Below are 18,912 nucleotides of genomic sequence, written 5' to 3' on the forward strand. Positions count from 1 at the left end.
AAGATCCGTAAAATGTAAACAGTGCATAAAGTGTGCTTGGATGTCCAATGGTCAAAGTTATCAAGTCAGTTGCAAGTATGCACCCATACCATCACACTTAATGCCATCATATCATGTGAATCAGCAGGGTTGCAATACCACCTTCCCGCCACAAAATATTAAGAGGTGTTTCTACAATTAAATGGGGTGATGTAATTTTTGTTATTTTAAAAAGTCCGATAATTTTACATATTGCTAATAAGCAAGTTTTTTTTAATCATTATCGGTGTTATGACACGGCATATCACAACTAGTATATAAGTAAATTTTGTTAATAAGGGAAAAAACTGGACTGAAAAAAAATCATACGCAGGCTAAATTCAGTTTTTTTTTTATTAATCTGTAAATTAACATTCTAGAAAAAAATAGAAAAACCAAAGTATTGCATATTAGCCTTTATGTTTTAGTTATCTATTTGATAACAGTTTATGCAGAAGGTTGGCACACAAACAAAAAAAAAAAAAAAAAAACACATGAAAGGTTTGGTAAACAAAAAAAATCATATTTTACTACATATACAAATCCTTTAAAAAAATGTTACATTTATATTTCACAATAGTTTATTAAATACAAACATTTCCATTAATTAGTCCTGCTAAAATTATATTATGTGCATTAATAAGCCTGAAGCATGTGGCCCATTATTTGCTTCAACATAGGGACAACTGTTGCATTTGCTTTTTTTTTCTTTTTAATTTACCCATTTACAATTAAAAAAATTATATTCCTCTCTGTACAAGCATTAAATTTGTGTAATTAAAGTTAGACTATTCTAAACTTCTACCAGTAAACACAAGTCAGTTGACCTGCCACAATACATTTACACAATCTGTACCTGAAAATGGTACAAAAATATATATATTTTTTTTTTATTACATCCTGGAACAGAATACATCTCATCAGTTCATTTTTCAGCTTCTTAAGCTCAACTTTGCTTTCTGGAAAAAAAAACAAAACAATTTAAATACATTAATACTAAATAAGGATTTTTTCTTTATGTAAATAGGGGATTAGCTATATAATGGATGTGTCACCATTAAAAATCTTGTCAATGTTGGGCATTACACTATAATTTTTCCTTAACTTTATGTCCTGCTCAGTGAGAGCGAGGGAGAGTTAGAGTTTTTTTTTTTTAATTTATTTTATTATTGGGGAGGGGAACTGTAAGGGCTCTTTTTCCAAAATGCATGGTAGCTGATCTCAGAATACATCAGCTAGCTGCATGCTCACACCGAATATTAGGCATTATGGTGTTCCCCTAGATATAGACCTCTTTCCGTCCCAAATTGTGAATTTCTAGTGGGAAAAAAGATGCATTCTTGTATGGCTGGTCCAAAAACAAGGCACTATATACCTTTCTTCCATTCATGATGATTCCTCCGGTTCTTAAATTTTAGTCTCAAAGGCGACTTTGCTTATTGTACGCTTTTTACGCGTTTACGCTCTTTACGCTTCTAGAGTTAGGAAGAATTTATCCTTCCTTTCTATTGCTACTGGCAGATATAAGAATGAATCAACATGTTTTGGTCAAGTCTGGGAAATTTGACTTTAATAGTGGGGTTTATTAAAATCTCTGTTCTAGGAACTTTTGTAATCAGCTCAATTAAATCTTAATCAGTTTACAGAGTGGTGCTGACTGATATGGCTTCAAATATGCACTTTAATACATTTTATGTTCTAGCCCCCTTGCAAGAGCAATATTGTTTTAGATTGAAGTTACACATTATAGCCAGGCAAAAATCTTTTTTTTTTTTTTTTTCTTTAAAAAATAAATAAATCAGTACAAAAGGGAGTAGTAAGAGAAAAAACATTCTCTTCAGAATTTGATGGCTGATAAGAACCATTTGGCCCATCTAGTCTGCCCATTTTTCCTGATGTAATCACTCCTTGATCTCCGCTTAGGTTCAGGAATCCCATACGCCTATCATGCATGTTGAAGTTCCCTCACTGTATAAAATATATATGAACACGAATACTTACAATTCCAGACTCATGTTTTGGTTTAACAATAATGGATTGCTTTTCCTTCTTTTGTTTGTATACTTCTTCAACTTCTTTTAACCTGTAAAATAAAATTTGCATATTAGGGTATTTATAAGATCTTTGCCTGCATTGGATGTTTTAAGTCTAATTCAAAAGGCAGAGCTTTGTGGAGCAATAAAACAGCTAAGACATAACTTTTACATAAGGAAAGTATACTCGGGCATTACATATCCAAGTCTTTATCTATAAATCTGTACCTATAGATATTTTAATATCTTGATAAAATGGGTCTAGTAGATCCATAATTTTTGCACCCCCCCGTCAGCAGAAGTCAATGTGAAATATATAAAAAAAAAAAAAAAAGGTACACAAGCTGCCTACCTTTCTTGCAAAATTGCCTTATTTTCTTTCTTCCAGCAATCTTTAAAATCAGTGCTAAACTCATGCCAAATACTAAAGAAAGAGTGTGGAGACACTTCTTTTTCTCCCAGTTTTGGCTTCACACAGAAGTAGGCTGCAGTCTCAATAAACCTGCAAATCAACCACAAAGATTTCAGTGTCTTATTAAATGACATGCGCAAACAAGAATACGTTGAGAAGGACACAACTGGTCTGAATCACAAAAACAAAGGTTTTAAATTTCCCACTGACATGTTAATGTAAATTGTATAATACAAGTGTTGACATACTGCATTTGCTTGATTATAAGGCGACTCCCCAAAATTTAAATAATTTAGGAAAAAAGAAAAAGCCTGAATATAAGACTACCTATAGGAAAAAAGTTTTACTAGTAAATATGAATTCACATGTAAACCATTTTGTCATATTTAATACAAACTGATTAAGAAAAATGCATTTCTTGTTTTATTTCCTTTTATTTCCCAACCTGCCCCCCACTTATGCACATCTGCCTCGGGCTTGCTACTCTTCCCACAGATATGCCTTATACCCCCCTATAGTCCACTCTGTCCCCCAGACTTGTCCCCTGTCCTTTAGCGTAGACAATGAACGTAGACAACCTCCTGAAAGGTCATGTCACTCCAGCGCTCCGTCACAGAAGCCCGGGCACAGAAGTGTCCGTCACAGAAGTGTCGGGCAGCAGCAGATGTTGTCTGTGTGCACTGCACAGACATTCATTGGCTGCCAGAGAGGAGGATCCGGCATAGAAGTCCCAGCGGGACTTCATGCCTTCATTTTACATATATTCGGTCATATATCCCTTCTAAGGAGATGCTTTATATAAGGAGGACTCACAATGATTTGGACAGGACGACAAAACATCAGGCATGGATCCTTATACGGCTACAACGGTATTGCCTTTTTACATACCTAGAACGGACCTCTTCCAAAAATTTAGCTGTATCTTCATGTTCAACTTTGGCTGTTTACATATAAAAAAAGAAAATATTATTTTGCAAATATAAAACGGCAATATTTACATGTGCCTACGTGTATATACTCATTTCAGAAAGTGGGCCTGTTTTAATGATGAACGATTCAAAGTCAGAACATTGGAAAGAATTCTGCGTAATAAGTACACATAAATTGTGATCAACTGTGTATATATGTTTTGCACACATATGATGATTGCTAGTACATATTAAAATCTAAGCCTTTATTCTCTATGCCTTCACTTGAAGGAAAAAGGAGACTTGTTTTGTGAGGTGTAGTTAAGTTCATTCAAATTTGAAAATTTAGTTCAAATCAACTCCCCAATCAGAGAAACACCATACCAACCCACATTTTAAACTTGACTTCAACTTGATAGCAGCTCAGATGTTATTGAGTATTAAACACCAAGAGTTCATTATTTAACTCCACACAACTTTACTAAGAATGCTGAGGTTTGCTTAGACCATGTCAACTGTAATCTGGGGTCAGCGTTATTGACCAACTCAAGCAAGTTTCCAAATCATTGTCAATAACATTTAAAAAAAACGGCCAGAAGTTGAATGTATTTAATAAATAAGTTGTAGACAAATATTAAATATTTCATCATTGCTGCTTGAGTTTGGTCATGTAACCTGGGCAGAGCATGATGTAATATCTTCCTGTCCGCAATGCACGAGGCCATCACCACCATATCCTTTCAGAATGGCCCAGAAAAAAATTTACACACACTTGAGTGGAGTTGAAAAAGGAGAATGGGTTGTCTAAAATGATACAGAAGAGAAAGGACAGGCGGGTGAACCAGCCAGTAACAGCACATGGGGAAAATCAAGCTTTGATCCTTCTCTGCATTACTCAACACCAGTTTGTCCACCTCTAGATGGGGCATATAAAATAGACCAAGGTGTTGGTGCCTGCGCATCCCTGTGCACATAACAGTTCTTCTTAAGACTGAGTTTAATGTTAAACATAAAAATGTGCTTCCTCTTAGGCCACAGAGTTTATGATGAAGCACTAGATGGACCTGTGGTCCCATGGACCCCGACAGGGACCACAACTGGTTAAAAGGAAACTAGGTTTAACAGGAACAGACCCTTAATATAGTACCTCTGCTTAAAAACTCTTCCATGTTATTTTTGAACGGCTGCAAATGTTCTTCTAAGGATTTCTGGTAAACCTTCGCTGCTTCTGTCTCACTTGCTAAAATAAGCAAAGAAAAAATATACATAAAAATTAAAGAATGAGAAAAAGAGAAACATATACAATTACATTTGCAACCAAATACTGGACATTTCAAAATTGTCATACTGCACTCATGTGTGTATGAAAAACAATAAACAAGGAAATATAGGATTATCAACCAGTGGTATTTTGCACTTAGGCAGGTATAAAAATTAAAGCAGGGACAGCAGGAAAACATCTTAAAAGGGAAAACATTTTTATTTTGCTAGTATCAAATAAAAAAAGACTGCCTACAATAGTAGCCTACAGGTCAGCAGATAAAAGGAAGGCAATTGGAACAAAAAAACACTCTAATGGAAAATACAAACATTTCCCAATAATTCCCAAAACCAGTCAACAAGTAAAACCAAAATGAAAAACACAAAACATAAAATCAGCCCCGGAATTTGTAGGCAGTGCATTGAATGGCCATTAAGTCCAACAGAAATATGTGGAATATAAATATGTCAATATTCCAATTATACACAATAAGCTTTAGTCCTCATGTCATTTAGACATATATATTGTAGCATTTTATTCACAACATGATAAAGATAAAAAGAAAAAAACATACCAAGAAGATCTTTTTTTATTTTGCGTACATCTTTGACAAAATCATCAAACTTCATCTGTGAGGCTTGGAAGAGATCTTGGGGTTCAGGCAGTGTATATACACAGTCTTCTTTTCCAGCATTCTAAAATGCAAGGCACAATATAGACATATTTTACGGAACAAAAGATAAGGTATGGATTGGATCACAAAAAGTTTGTAAATATATGCAGTAGTTTATTTGTAATATTTTTTTCAGATAATAACATGTTATATATAATTACGTTAAAGCACATGGCTAACTGGCACTTATTTATACCAACTGCAGAGAACAGCGTTAGACACAAATAACAATGTTAGGTAGCTTTGTCAAATTGTGAGAGTTACCAACTACATGTAATATAGAGAGGAGAAAAAAATGGGGGAAAAAGTAAATGGTTTCAGATCCCAGCCTGGCTAGAAGAGTCTGCTTATAACTCAAGCCCAAAATACCCTCTCGCATGATGTGGATCTGAGCATTCAGCGATGATCCACTGACAGGAGGTGAGTAAATGATAAAGCCTGCAGGCTCTGGCTTTAACCCCTACCCCTGCCAAGAAGAGCCAGGCACTCTCAAGTAACCCATTACAATGACTCAGACAAGTCTAAGATGAATGCAGCTCTACGCAGTTTTAAAAGTACAATAAAAAATGCCACACAGTTAAAAAGCATGCATGGCAAAATGGGAAATAAACTTCTATTCTAGACTGTACGTTTACCTCATCAAAATGTCGCAAATAGTATGAGACGATGTAAGAAAGTAGATTCCTTTTGTTGTCCTACAAGAAAAAGAAATTCTATATTAGATCACATACTGGCTTTCATATAAAGTCTTATTGCTGGTCTTGTATTTTAATTATGTGGAACGCACTAGCAGAATTATCTAATGTAAACACAATGTTAAAAGCTGGAATTTTATTATTGAGACAACCTGCTTGAACATCCAAAGTATACAAGGACTTTCAGACCAAATATTTATAATGTGTTTTTTTTTAATTTTAAGGTCCATCTAGAAGCGCTGGAGTTTCGGGTCAGTATACTTTCTACTGCTGTGTAATGGATGCAGGCCCAGAGTCGAAGAAAGAAAAACCTGTATAAATCATGTAGTAAGAAAATAAATATACCATTTTGAACGCCTAACACATTCACAAATTTCTTTCAAACATGTGCCCTGAAATGTCCTTAATGTTGTGATTATTCCAAAAGATATGTTACCATACTTTTTAGGACTAACAAATTGATAGCTGTTGCATATGAAAAACACACACTATAGTAAGAAATCTAAAACTAACAAGTGTTAAAGTACAAAGGGAAAACATGGGTACCGAGGAATAAAGAGGTCTCCCAAATCAGAAATTGACTTTGAAAAGCCAGGCTTTGCTAAAATTCTTTGCTGAGCTGGTTAGGTCAAGTTTTATGGGTAGGACATCCGATTCAATACACAAAATAAAAAGTTACCTCAAAGCCTTCCATCTGACATGGAACACAAAGCCAATACAGAAGAGGTAAAAGCAAACAACCCCAACTGACAATCTCTAAGAGTGTTGGTTGAATCTAGTTGTAAGCTTTTAACAATTGACTAGAAAATATTGTAAACCGAAACCAATATGGTTTCTACACGAAATGCAGTGAAAAATAGAAAGCTATAGATTTTATTCAGAGGACAGTGGCGTCCTTTCAGAGATATAAAGAACATATGAAAATCTCAGCTAAAGGGGAGAATGCGACACATTCTCAAATATATAAATGACAAAGAAATACAGAAAACATTGGACCCCTGAAAACAGATTTTATTTGTAACCAAATTAACTGCCTGATTGCTTTGGAGGTAATTTATATCATGTTGGGAAAATAACGGATAAAAGATGAATGTTTTGCCTTCTGCTACTGTATGACAGATTTGGGCAATTGGGAAGGATTGACCCCAAGGAACCCAAAATGGATACTTTGAACCCAAGGAACGCTAAATGGATACTTACATTGCTCTTAACATCTTTCAGCTTTGGCAGAATATCAAGTGCAAATCCATCTGCTTGTCCTCTGGTTCTGTTTCCTCCATTCATGTAATTTCCAAAAGCAAGTACTAGACCCAAGACACGCAGAACTGCAGGGTCCTCTCTTAATGTCTAAACATAGAGATAGATTGAGAGTTACACACAGGTCATCTGGTACAGTAAGTCAGTCTCAGGGAAAAAATCCAGAGTTGCTAAATGTATTTTATGCAAGTATATATATATAAAAAAAATCAGAAAAGAAAACAAACATAAAAATCCCTCTGGTCCTTTAGTGTAAAATAGCCTGGTTCGTAAGGTGCTAAACAAAATATCAGTCCAACCACCTACTTAGGAAATGTTTAATTAGTACTCCAAGCTAAACGGTTTTGCTTTGTGTTAATTTACAACCTCTGTCAAGATGCCAGGCCCCAAAGTCTGAAAAGGGGCCATCTGGGCCCAAACAAGAGAAGTAGGCTGTATAGGACAATGAGGGTGTCTTTGGCACATCACGGAGACCTGACCCTATACATACGTATCTGTTGTACAGTATACCCATGATGATAGCACTGTACACGCATACACTTTATACACTATAATCAGTGCAAACAATACAATGCTATTGTAATTGTACCCTGATTAAACATAAAGAAACAATAACTAACCCGACACACTTTCTGTAGTAATTCAAGCTTGCGGTGAATGGAGCCAATGCTTTCCGAAATAGTTGAATGTAGCAAGATGCAAAAAACTCGCTCTGAAAAATTTGGTATTGTTGTCAGTTCATAAAGGAACCTGGACAAAGAAAAAAACAAAAAACCAAGATATTTATAATAAAATAAGCAAGACACTTTCATGAGTCAACGTTACAAAAGCAATTATGCAAAATGTACTTTTACAAGACTATAAATGGATGAAGTGGTGACCATGGAGGATAAGATTCTATAAGACCCCGTTCTTGGGTAGAGATCATTGATCATAAACAAAAAAAAAGGTAACACGTATATAAAAAAACAAGGCAATTGATCTTTAGCTTGTCCTAGATCGGCAGTTCCCAATTACTTATTCCTGTCCTTTTAGGAAACCCTGCCCTAAACATAACTAGGACAATATTTTCAGAATGTTAAATGTTGATTTGGGAGAGTATAATCTAACATGTAACAACAGGCATATTAAAACTATTCCATAATGAAAAACTTATTTTGTCTAAATTTAGTTTGGCGGACTTCTTTATAATCATATGAAGTGGAGCTCGCGCTGCAAAATGGATAATTAACACAGTGACAGAACCTTTTACAAGTAGATAGCATTCAAGGGTAACTCAACTCTTCCTAATAGAGAAACTACCACATGGTTAATATTTTATGGTAAATGCATAGCTAGTTGAAGAGATGAAGCAAGGAAACATCTCAAATCTGCAATTTGTTTACAATTACTATCACATATACAATGTCTGGCGATTAAAGGGGTTGTAATTATCCCCACATTAGTCTTTGGATAAGCAAAACTAGCCATAATTTGTTCTTTTGGAGGCTTGGCACCTAAATCAAGTTGGAGATGGTAAGTCTCTCGAACCGCGACAAACATTTGCCCACAAAGCAGGTAAGTGAATGCGTGGGGCTCATGCCCCACTATTCATTGATAGGGTCTCCTTTGAGTCACCTGATGTGCTCCCCTGAGTCGTGACTTGTGCACCACTCAAACAGTCAATGGCAAATGTCCTCAGCCCATGTTAAATGAAAATCCAAGAATGCTTTGCATTTATATTCCTCTGAAGACATTGGGAAAAAGAAGTCAGAGGCAGATGGCCAGAGTTAACCTGTTTGGCATTAGGCCACAGAAAGGCTCCACTTGGCGAGATGGCTGCTGGACCCTATTTTGGAGGTTTAGAACTTTCTTTTTGACCCAGAAGGTTACCCTACGGATGACTTAGTACTGAGGTCCATGAGTGTCCATATGGACTGGAGGCACTTTCTAGTCCAAAGATAGACAAAGGGTGTATATTGGTCAATCATGACCTCTGATATTTCGGACCACTCAGTCTGCAATATGCATTCCAAACAAGCATTTTCAGTGGGCCCATACGCCTTTATGTTAGACAAGGCAGAGAAAAAAAAATCAGTTTAATAGTTTACCACAAACCTCTTTAATCAAACCATCTTAATAAATTGTTCATTTTGGTTCGTCCAGTGCCAAAATGCGAAGTCAACTTTTTCCTTCATCCAAAATTATTTCAGGTGGAGGGCCTACAGGATCTCCCAAATATTCAATCAGAGGGCTCTTGGATGGCCAAGACTGACCTCAGGGACATTTTCCACTCTGTTTCAATGTATCCTCCTTACTGGAGGTTAGTAATGGTTTTCTGGAAAGGCTGCGCCTTCCAGCAGAAGGTAATTGTATTTGGTCTTTCCAAAGAGTTCATCCAAAAAAACGGTCCTCGATCCAATTGGAGATCTCAAGAGCTCAACAAATCCATCCATGGGACCAGCTGGTTTTCCTGGATCATTGGGCTGTCAAGGATCTCAAAGTCTGGTCCCATAGGACTGTTCCTCATCCTTGGCTAATTCTGAAGCCCCTCATGTCTATTATGACAGATGTATCCCTTTAAGGGAAGCAAGGCGGTAAAAGATATCTGTTCAAAGATGGTGTGTCCTTGAGTGTGATAGACATGAACTTCCTCTCCATTGGTCGCTTTCAGGATCATCAAAAGGACTCCAGTTTTTTGTCCATATTGTATTGGGAAACAAGGTCCAAGCTACTTTGTCAAGTGCGGTTTAGCATTGAGGCCTCTGTTGGAATATAATTCGCTCAGAGTATATTCCAGGAGAACAAAACTAACAGACGGGCTTTCTCAGACAGACAATCTCACTCTCCATGATATCTCTCAAACAGGACAAGTTTATGTTAGTTACTTCCTGCATAAGTTTGAGAGCAGTGGACCTCTTCGCTTCACCAACAAAGCTTCCTCTTCACCTCTACAGAACTTTGGTTCTGGGGAGCTTGGAAGATGGACCACTTCTCCTTCCCATGCACCCATATCCAACACTTTCAGGCATTTCCTTCCGGTCTCCACTTCCTAAGATAATTCAGAAAGTACAGGATGACAGGTCACAGGATACCCTAGAGATACCCTAGACTCCTGTGTTTCATCATATGAGCATCTCCACTTTTACTAGGCTGATAAAACAGTATTAAGGGGTTGGATAATATTTACAACGTATTCAGCCGGTATCGATACTTCTTTCTTTAAAAGGACATTCTTCCTCGGCGCACTTAAAGGCCTTTGTTCTAGGGAAATAGGATTGCCAGCTAAGCGCCCACAGCACCCACCACTCACCCTGGGGATGCTTATAGGCTGTTGCCTGCTGCTTGGGACCTATAGGATTGTGGTTTTCTTCACTAAACTCTGTCTTTCCCGGGACGGATGCCTAGGAAAAAGGCTCAGTGTTTTCAGAAATCCAACACTGCTTGAGGTTCTTTAATTCTGGGTCAATATTTCCCTATATCGCCTTCTTGGTTCAGATTGCCAATTCTCTCTCTCTATTAACAGATGTTTTCCCCTTGTTAATTGGAGTTTGGCAGCTTATTTCTCTTCTAGAACAGTCCAGCATTCTCCTTATTTCCTTTTATCGAGTTGGCCAAATGATGCACACATCCACTGCACGCTGTTTGGACAAATGTTTTTCTGCTGTTGTCTTTTGGAGGTTTGCCATCTCCCACTAGCTGTTGCTAGGTGGCCATCCTTATCCATAGAACAAATGAGGTTTGTAAATCATGGATTCATGCAAACTCTGTGTGAAATATATTTTACAAATGCACATGTAAGACTACATTAATTAATCCGGACATGCAGTTAATTGTTTAAGAAATTCCTTACTGCTCAGGTTTATCCAGTGGTTTGGAATTATCCTTATTTTTTGAAGACTTTACATGTTTTTCAATCTTCTCTTGTTCTTCTGACACAGCTCTCTAAACAAAACAGTTAAAAAAGAAAACCCAAAAACATTTAAAATATTGTAATTGTTTCACATATACAACCATTACATGATATAAACAAGTGTGCGTATCTGGGAAGAGGCACATAAAATACTTTTAGAAATGTTGAAAAAAAAATGTATGATGTGATTTGTCACAGTACACAAATGGCATACATTTAATCTTGGGTTATTCAGTAGTAAGTTTAATAGACAAATTTGGTTATTGGCTGAGACAGGTTCAGCTCACTATGCATGATGAAAGGCCAACCTTGGCCAGCTTCTTCCTCTGGAAACACTGAGCTGACCCAACATAAAAGACAGTTTAACTGGCGAGACGTCTTTTACGAGTTATACTGATTTTCATGATGCATTCTGCAGGGCCAGGTCGTCCGTTCTTACCGAAGTTCACAAGGATTAGGCCTTCATACAGAAGGTGCAATGGATGGAAATTGTTTAATATATGGCCATGGCAATAATCACATTACATAGTCTTGTTGTTACGTTATGAAAACAGGGTTAGGGAATGTATCCATATTGTTAAATGTGTTAAATTTAAAAAAGAAAAAAAAAAAATTATATATATTTTGTTACTTACATTCTCATACAAAGCCTGAAGAGTTTCTAGGTCAACTACAGAATAGTCCATCTTCAGCACAGCTGTGAGAAAGAAATGTTGAAAAGCTGTAATTTTTAACCTAAACAAACAAATTTACTTATAGGAAACCAGAAAGTTTTTTTTTTTTTTTTTTACCCAAAAGCCAGTATGCTTTAAGACAAGATTAAGCCATCTTAAAAAGGATAGTAACAATATCTAGAGGGGAAAAAAAGCCCTTAATCTGCAATAGTGAATCAAATAAACCCCTTACGCTACACAACAGCCAACGACAATCTCCAAGTAAAATCCATAATAAGCAACTGGGTAAGCCCAATACATCTCTGGCATCTCTGACATAAACATCATTGGGTTCATATTACATGTTCACCCCAGCAACTACACCACATGGCCTTGCAGGAATTATATATCGATTTTTTTTCAGGACAAGCAAGCCTTTCTTTTGAAAACATACATGCAAATGTAAGCCATTTATTCCTGAAAAACACAGGGAGAAAAGGAAAATGCCACTATTCATCCTTTAACCTATAAATATTTACACACACACATAATGCAAATGAAAAGAAAACAGACTAAAATATATTAAGGAATATGCCCTGAGTTTGGAAACCCCTTGTATTTCCATTGAGTTTGGTAGCTACAAGGCAGCACTATTTTTTAAATGGCATATACTGGGTGTTGGGCACCAATACCAGCTAACAAAAAAAAAAAAAAAAAAAAAGCTGCTAAACAAAAGTATATACCGTATAGGCTCAAATATAGGCCGCACCCGAATATAGGCAGCACCCTTAAAGTTTGGTGCTATTTTAAAGAAATTATTAAAGAAAAAAGTACACATTAGTGGAATGGTAACACAGCATTTCCTTAATGAATAGGAATACATGTATTTTTATACAAACAGAAAACCAATAGCCATTTTAACCCCCCCCCCTTAATTCATAATGCACCTTACTTATGGATATGCTTTATGCCCCCTAGAAAGGCCCACCTGCCCCCCCAGATATGCTTTATGTGCCCTAGAACCACCACTCTGCCCCCTGATATGCAGTGGCGTCGCCAGGGGGGGGGCCAGAGGGGGCCATGGCCCCCCTACATTATGCTGTGCCCCCCAGTGTGCCCCCCCAATTAAAACGCTATACCATTGACCCGGTATGCACACCAAGCTCCAATTGCAGCCGATGCGGCTGGCAGCTTCAAAGCAGCTGTAAAACTGCCTCCGCTGGCCGCTTAATGGATTGCCGGCATGCCAATCACTGACTGAGGCTCTTCGTCCCGCCCCTTTGAAGGGGGCGGGCTCTTACGGAGCAGTTGCTTGTCACTGCCTGACAGGGAGAAGAGCACAAGGGAGAAGAGCAGCTGTGTTACAGTGGAAGAATGAAGGCCAGCAAAACAAAAGTATTTTATTTTAAATAAATAGTGGATGTGACAGAAGGAGGGACATTAACAAGGGGGGGGGCTGCATTGGGAAAATTAAATACACAAAGGTTGGCTGGGGACATAATTACACATCAGGGTGGTTAGAAGGATGTCACATATATCAATACACAAACGGGGGGGGTTAATACACATGGGTATGGGGGCCATTAAATTAACCAGTACAAGGGGTTTGTGCATCAATACACAAGGGAGGGGGGCTGGCTGGGGGCATCAAATAAATCAATACACAAAGGAGGGGGGCTGGCTGGGGGCATCAAATAAATCAATACACAAGGGAGGGGGGCTGGCTGGGGGCATCAAATAAATCAATACACAAGGGTGTATTGCAAAAATGCACAAAGGGGGGTGGCTGGGGAGGCACAAATACACAAGGGTCAATACACACAAACAGCAAAGCAATGTGGAAGGCATTTTATATGGCTATCCCATCCTGATGTGGGGGTCCATGTGGCAGCAGAGCCTGTCCTGGGGTATGTGTTTGGGTGTCAGTGTTGCAGAGCCTGTCCTGATATGTGTTTGGTCATCTGTTTCCTGGCACTTTACTTGCTCTAGAGGGTTAAATAGAACTTTGTAATTTTTATTTATCCAGATTTTGTGGTCACTTTAGAGGACAAAACTTTCTAGGCCTAGAAATAAGTGAGAGGAAAAGTAAAGGTTTTGTGTTATTTACTCTTATTTCAATCTGAATATATTATTAAAAGTTAGATGTTGGTTCAGAGTTTGTGAAACTCAATTATTGATTTCATTATACAGGACGCTATTCCCCTTTGGTTTCACAGGCCTTCACAGACCAAGTGGTACTCAGCTTAGTTATATGCAGATGTATGCATTGTGTTATCTGTGATGAGGTGTTCATTTGGTGATGCAGCGCTAAGATGGTTGTGATGCATTAATGGCTAAAAGTTTTGTTGAAGTTTCCCTTATGTCTAATCCCCTTAATTTATTTGGGCCTTTTAACTTTTTTGATTTCTGGGATTTTAATAATGTGATAAAAAAGAATGATTTATAGTTGTTTGGATGTCAAATAGTGTGTCAAACTCTGTTGATCTGTAACTGCTATGTTTCCATACATTATTTATGTATACCTGCAAATACAGTTTTTTTTTTTGTCTTATTCAGTTGCACGTGCTGTTTCCATGTGTTGTTTATTTGATCTATACCTAAACTACAGGGAGTAAGTAAAAGAGCGGTATGGTTTAGTGAATGAGAGGACAAAGGGACTCTGGGGATGATTACAGGGGAGAGGACCTCTCAATGTCATGGTGCAGTCAGAAGGAGGGAAGGCTGCACCGACTCTCAGTCTTCCCCTGATCTGCAGTCAGTGTGGCAAATATATTGGCAGCAGGGTCTAATATTAATATATATCGGAAGCCGAGACTGATAATATATACCGGCTGCAGGGTCTAATATTAATATATATCAGCAGCAGGAGCTAATATTAACATATAATGACAGCAGGGTCTAATATTTATATATATCGGCAGCAGGGGCTAATATTAATATATATTGGCTGCATGGCCTCTTATCAATAAATATTGGCTGCAGGGGCTAATATTTATAATATATTGGCTGCAGGGACTAATAATATATATATCGGCAGTAGGGGCTAATATTAATATATGTTGGCAGCAGGGTATAATTTTTATGTATATCGGCAGCAGGGTATAATATAAGTATATATCCGCAGCAGGGGCTAATATCAATATATATCCGCAGCAGAGGTTAATATTAATATATATCGGAATCAGGGTGTAATATTTCTGTATATTGTCAGCAGGGGCTAATATTAAAGAATGAAAAATAACTGTCACTTTAGCTGTTATTTTGAAATCATATTTTAATCACGGTCTTTACTTCAAAGAGATAAGTGCATATTATGTAGTTAAAAATGCACGTCTAACGTGTGTATGTATGTGTGTATATTTATATATATATATATAGTGTATATGTACCGTTTTATAATTGGCCCCCCTACTTTGGTCTCTGGCCCCCCATGTGCCCCCCCTAAATATGAAAGCTGGAGACGCCACTGCTGATATGCCACTCTGCTTCCCAGAAGTTCAACTATTTAATCTATGCCAAACATTGCAGTACAGTTTTTAACAAAAAAATCTTTCCCACGGCATGTGCAAGTACAGAAACCACTTGATTTGTATTCAGCAATACCCCCTAGGTATAGCAATATCCCATATGCATGGGTAAGTCATGTTGTGTGGATGTTGGAAGTAGAGTAGAGGTACCATATTTAAATCTAACCCCATAAGACTAAATTATATATAGAATAACCTAATATGACCTAAAATAATAAGCATTTTTGTACTTTAATATTAAGTCCTGCGAGTGCTCCTATTTTCTTCATGGATGTCTAACTGCGGTCGAGGATCAGCACCGGGGCAAGTAAATGTATGGATTAGAAAGTGCCTTTCATTCTTGGGACAAATATATATCGTATATATTTATTATACGGACCAAACACTAATTTAACAGAAATGCAAGGGTTTTTTTTTCTTCTTCAGCCGTTTCACATTTTGGAGTCTTTCCTTTTTTTTCTTGCATACATGGCATGGTTTTTGCTCAGGCTCATTCCCTGGGTGTGGGGACATTTTAAATTTTCTGTGACTCAGTTTAGTGATTATATCCAGCGGTAAGGTCAGGTGATAACATAAAGGGTAATTATCTGTGAGTCTCTTCCAGATATTGCTAGCCCTGTCCGCAGGAGGTTCAGAATTCAAAACCCTGAGCAAGAAATCCAAAGCAGCGTTACAATATGTAATTATTTTTTTTCCACCGCCGAAAATCCTGGGTATACGAGGTGTTTCCAAACTCATGTATACAAATATATTTTGAGGTTTTGATTCTCATTTGCACTAGATGTGTACAACTTATAACAGGGTTTAGGGGTTCAAAACAACATTCACTTCTTAAAAGATTTGAAAATGCCATCATCTTCTAGTGTTAAAATGTGTCTTCCTTAAGGGGTTAATACTATCTATGACTTTTGTACAATTTGACACAAGGGTTAATATTTTGGCCTAAAGCTACCATCAGTGCCAGCTCTACCTCATAACCATATTAGGCAGCTGCTTGGGGTCCCTCTAAGAAATGGAGAATGATATATGGTTGCCAATGCACTTATATTACTATATTCCTAAGTAGATCATGCTCTTAAACAGATCAGAAGCATCCCAGAAAATGTTGGGTTTGAATCAGTCTCCAGGTGAACCTGTGCTTCCTTGGCAGGGGAGTGGTTTTTGGCATGTTCACTCTCCTACCACTTTCCACCTACTCTCCATTCACTTCCCTCCCACTTAAAGGCCACCTGGGGACAGCTCCATGCCTTCATGAATCCACCCACTCAGAAGAGGTAGAGCTCTCGGTAGCATTAACTGTAGAACTGTATGCTACACATGATCCAAGTATTACTATATTTTTCAGCACTTGTACTGGATGTGAGCGCCTGTTAATATTTTGGCTTAGATCCTTCTAAAAACCCAGAGCTGCCCCAACTAATGTGGACAAGGTTCTGGCAACTTTGATGCAACACCATGAATTTTATGAGCCATTTAGCCGTGTAGTGCATTAAAATATAGCATAACTAAAAGACTCAATGTAAGGGTAGTATTTTTTTCTTATTTTAATAAAACATACATTGCTATCATAAGACAGAACGCATACTGATATCTAGATATATAATAAATAATGTTCTTACCATGCTGAATGTCTTTCATGTCTAAATGGAGACTAGACATTAATATTCCAACTGCTTGAGATCTCTTATTGCTCAACAACTTGACAACCTGTTAACAGAAGAAAAAAAAAAGCTTAACATACAGTTAACAACTTTAAAGGAAAATTATGATCAACCACCACAAAATCTTTACCATGGTAGAGTCCTTAAACAGTGCCACTGAATCTGCTGCTGCTCTATAATAATATAATGTAACAACCAATCGCAAAGGTACAGCTTTGCAGCTAGTAGTCTAAATTCCAATACCCGAATACAACAGTAGCTAATATTTAGTTTCATTTATACAGCTGCTTAGAATTTAGAAAAGTCCACCCACCCTGCAGAAGCGGTCTATGTACTAGTAGTCCTCTCCTATTTCCTTTATCTAGTACTCTAGTGTGTCTAAAGCCAGAAGCATGATGCCTGGTGATTATGTACTACCATACATACCCAGACACCAGTGGCGACTCTAGAAACAATATATAGGGGGGGGCACACAAGATATCACAGTCAAACTGGGGGGGGCATTCATAATTTCCAAAAGTAATGTGCTATGGAATTATACTTTTGTTATTGGGCTAAAATAATACTTGATCATTCAACATGGGAAGCCTGAAGCCACAATCGAGTGCGACTAATCCTTGAAATAAATATTATAACACAATAAATAACTTTTCCACTAAATGATTTCAGGGCCTTGAACGTTTTGTCCCCTGAAGTCAATACAACTTCAGGAGGGCATTTTATCTCTGGATAAATATAAATTAAATAATTCCTACTGTAAGTTAAGTGCCAGGAACAGATGACCAAACACACACACCAACACAGGCTCTGTCACACCAACACAGGCTCTGTCACACCAACACAGGCTCTGCGACACCGACAACCAAACATACACACACACACACCAGGACCGGCTCTGCCACACAGACACACACACCAACACAGGCTCTGTCACACCAACACTCAGACACACACACCAGGACAGGCTCTGCGACACCGACAACCAAACATACACACACACCAGGACAGGCTCTGCCACACAGACACCCACACACATCAGGACAGGCTCTGCCACACCCACATCCACACACACACCAGGACAGGCTCTGACACACAGACACCCACACACACACCAGGACAGGCTCTGACACACAGACACACATCAGGACAGGCTTTGCCACATCCAAACAAACACACACACACCAGGACAGGCTCTGCCACACAGACACCCACACACACCAGGACAGGCTCTTCCACACCCACATCCAAACACAAACACAAACACACACACACGGACAGGCTCTGACACACTGACACCCAAACACACACCCTAGGACAGGCTCTGCCACACTGACAGCTGAACACACACACCAGGACAGGCTCTGCCACACCAACACACACCAGGACAGGCTCTGCCACACCAAAACCTATACACACACACCCGAGGACAGGCTCTGCTACACTGATAACCAAAAACACACAAACAGCAGGACACAATCCACATCACAGACGTCTGCATCAGGATGGATTTTTCACACTGCATTGTCGTTTATACCCCCCTTAGTGTTTTTGCCCCTGCTGCCCATAAATATTAATATTAGCCCCAGTTGCCGATAGCAGGTATAGATCAACACATTAACACACAAACCAAGCTTTGCATGGATAGATCAACTAAAATTCACTTGTGATCTCAGCACTGAAGGTATATATCAAATAAACAGAATCAGACATACAAATCCTGTATTTACAATAGTATATGAAACGTAGCATTGCAGGATCAAATAAATACATGGAAACAGCATTGCAGGTATTAATCAACTGAATAAGACATACAAACACTGTATTTGCAGGTATACATAAATAATGTATGGAAATATATAGATATGGATCTACAGAATAACACAAAAACCCAGCTTTGCAGGTAAAGATCAATTGGAATTCAC

The 18,912-nt window shown here is 38.0% G+C and overlaps 1 protein-coding gene across 2 annotated transcripts in view; it reads right to left on the minus strand.

The window, feature by feature from the left end:
* Window positions 1-520: 520 nt before the first annotated feature.
* Window positions 521-18,912, minus strand: part of FMN2 (formin 2) — a 33,348-nt gene continuing 14,956 nt past the window's right edge. The window contains exons 7-18 of one of the 2 annotated variants that reach the window (XM_053458738.1): window positions 16,949-17,036; window positions 11,785-11,846; window positions 11,090-11,181; window positions 7,878-8,007; window positions 7,201-7,347; window positions 5,941-6,000; window positions 5,207-5,327; window positions 4,519-4,611; window positions 3,352-3,403; window positions 2,404-2,553; window positions 2,020-2,101; window positions 521-977 (exon numbers count right to left, since the gene is read on the minus strand). In XM_053458738.1, coding sequence (XP_053314713.1) covers window positions 951-977; window positions 2,020-2,101; window positions 2,404-2,553; window positions 3,352-3,403; window positions 4,519-4,611; window positions 5,207-5,327; window positions 5,941-6,000; window positions 7,201-7,347; window positions 7,878-8,007; window positions 11,090-11,181; window positions 11,785-11,846; window positions 16,949-17,036 — 1,104 coding nt within the window. In that variant the 3' untranslated portion in view covers window positions 521-950. Of the gene's footprint in view, window positions 978-1,379; window positions 1,449-1,958; window positions 2,102-2,403; window positions 2,554-3,351; window positions 3,404-4,518; window positions 4,612-5,206; window positions 5,328-5,940; window positions 6,001-7,200; window positions 7,348-7,877; window positions 8,008-11,089; window positions 11,182-11,784; window positions 11,847-16,948; window positions 17,037-18,912 lie in introns of those variants that run through there. The other variant, XM_053458737.1, reaches the window with a different exon arrangement.

Source organism: Spea bombifrons, chromosome 3, assembly GCF_027358695.1.
Source record: "Spea bombifrons isolate aSpeBom1 chromosome 3, aSpeBom1.2.pri, whole genome shotgun sequence".
NCBI classification, from domain to species: Eukaryota; Metazoa; Chordata; class Amphibia; order Anura; family Pelobatidae; genus Spea; species Spea bombifrons.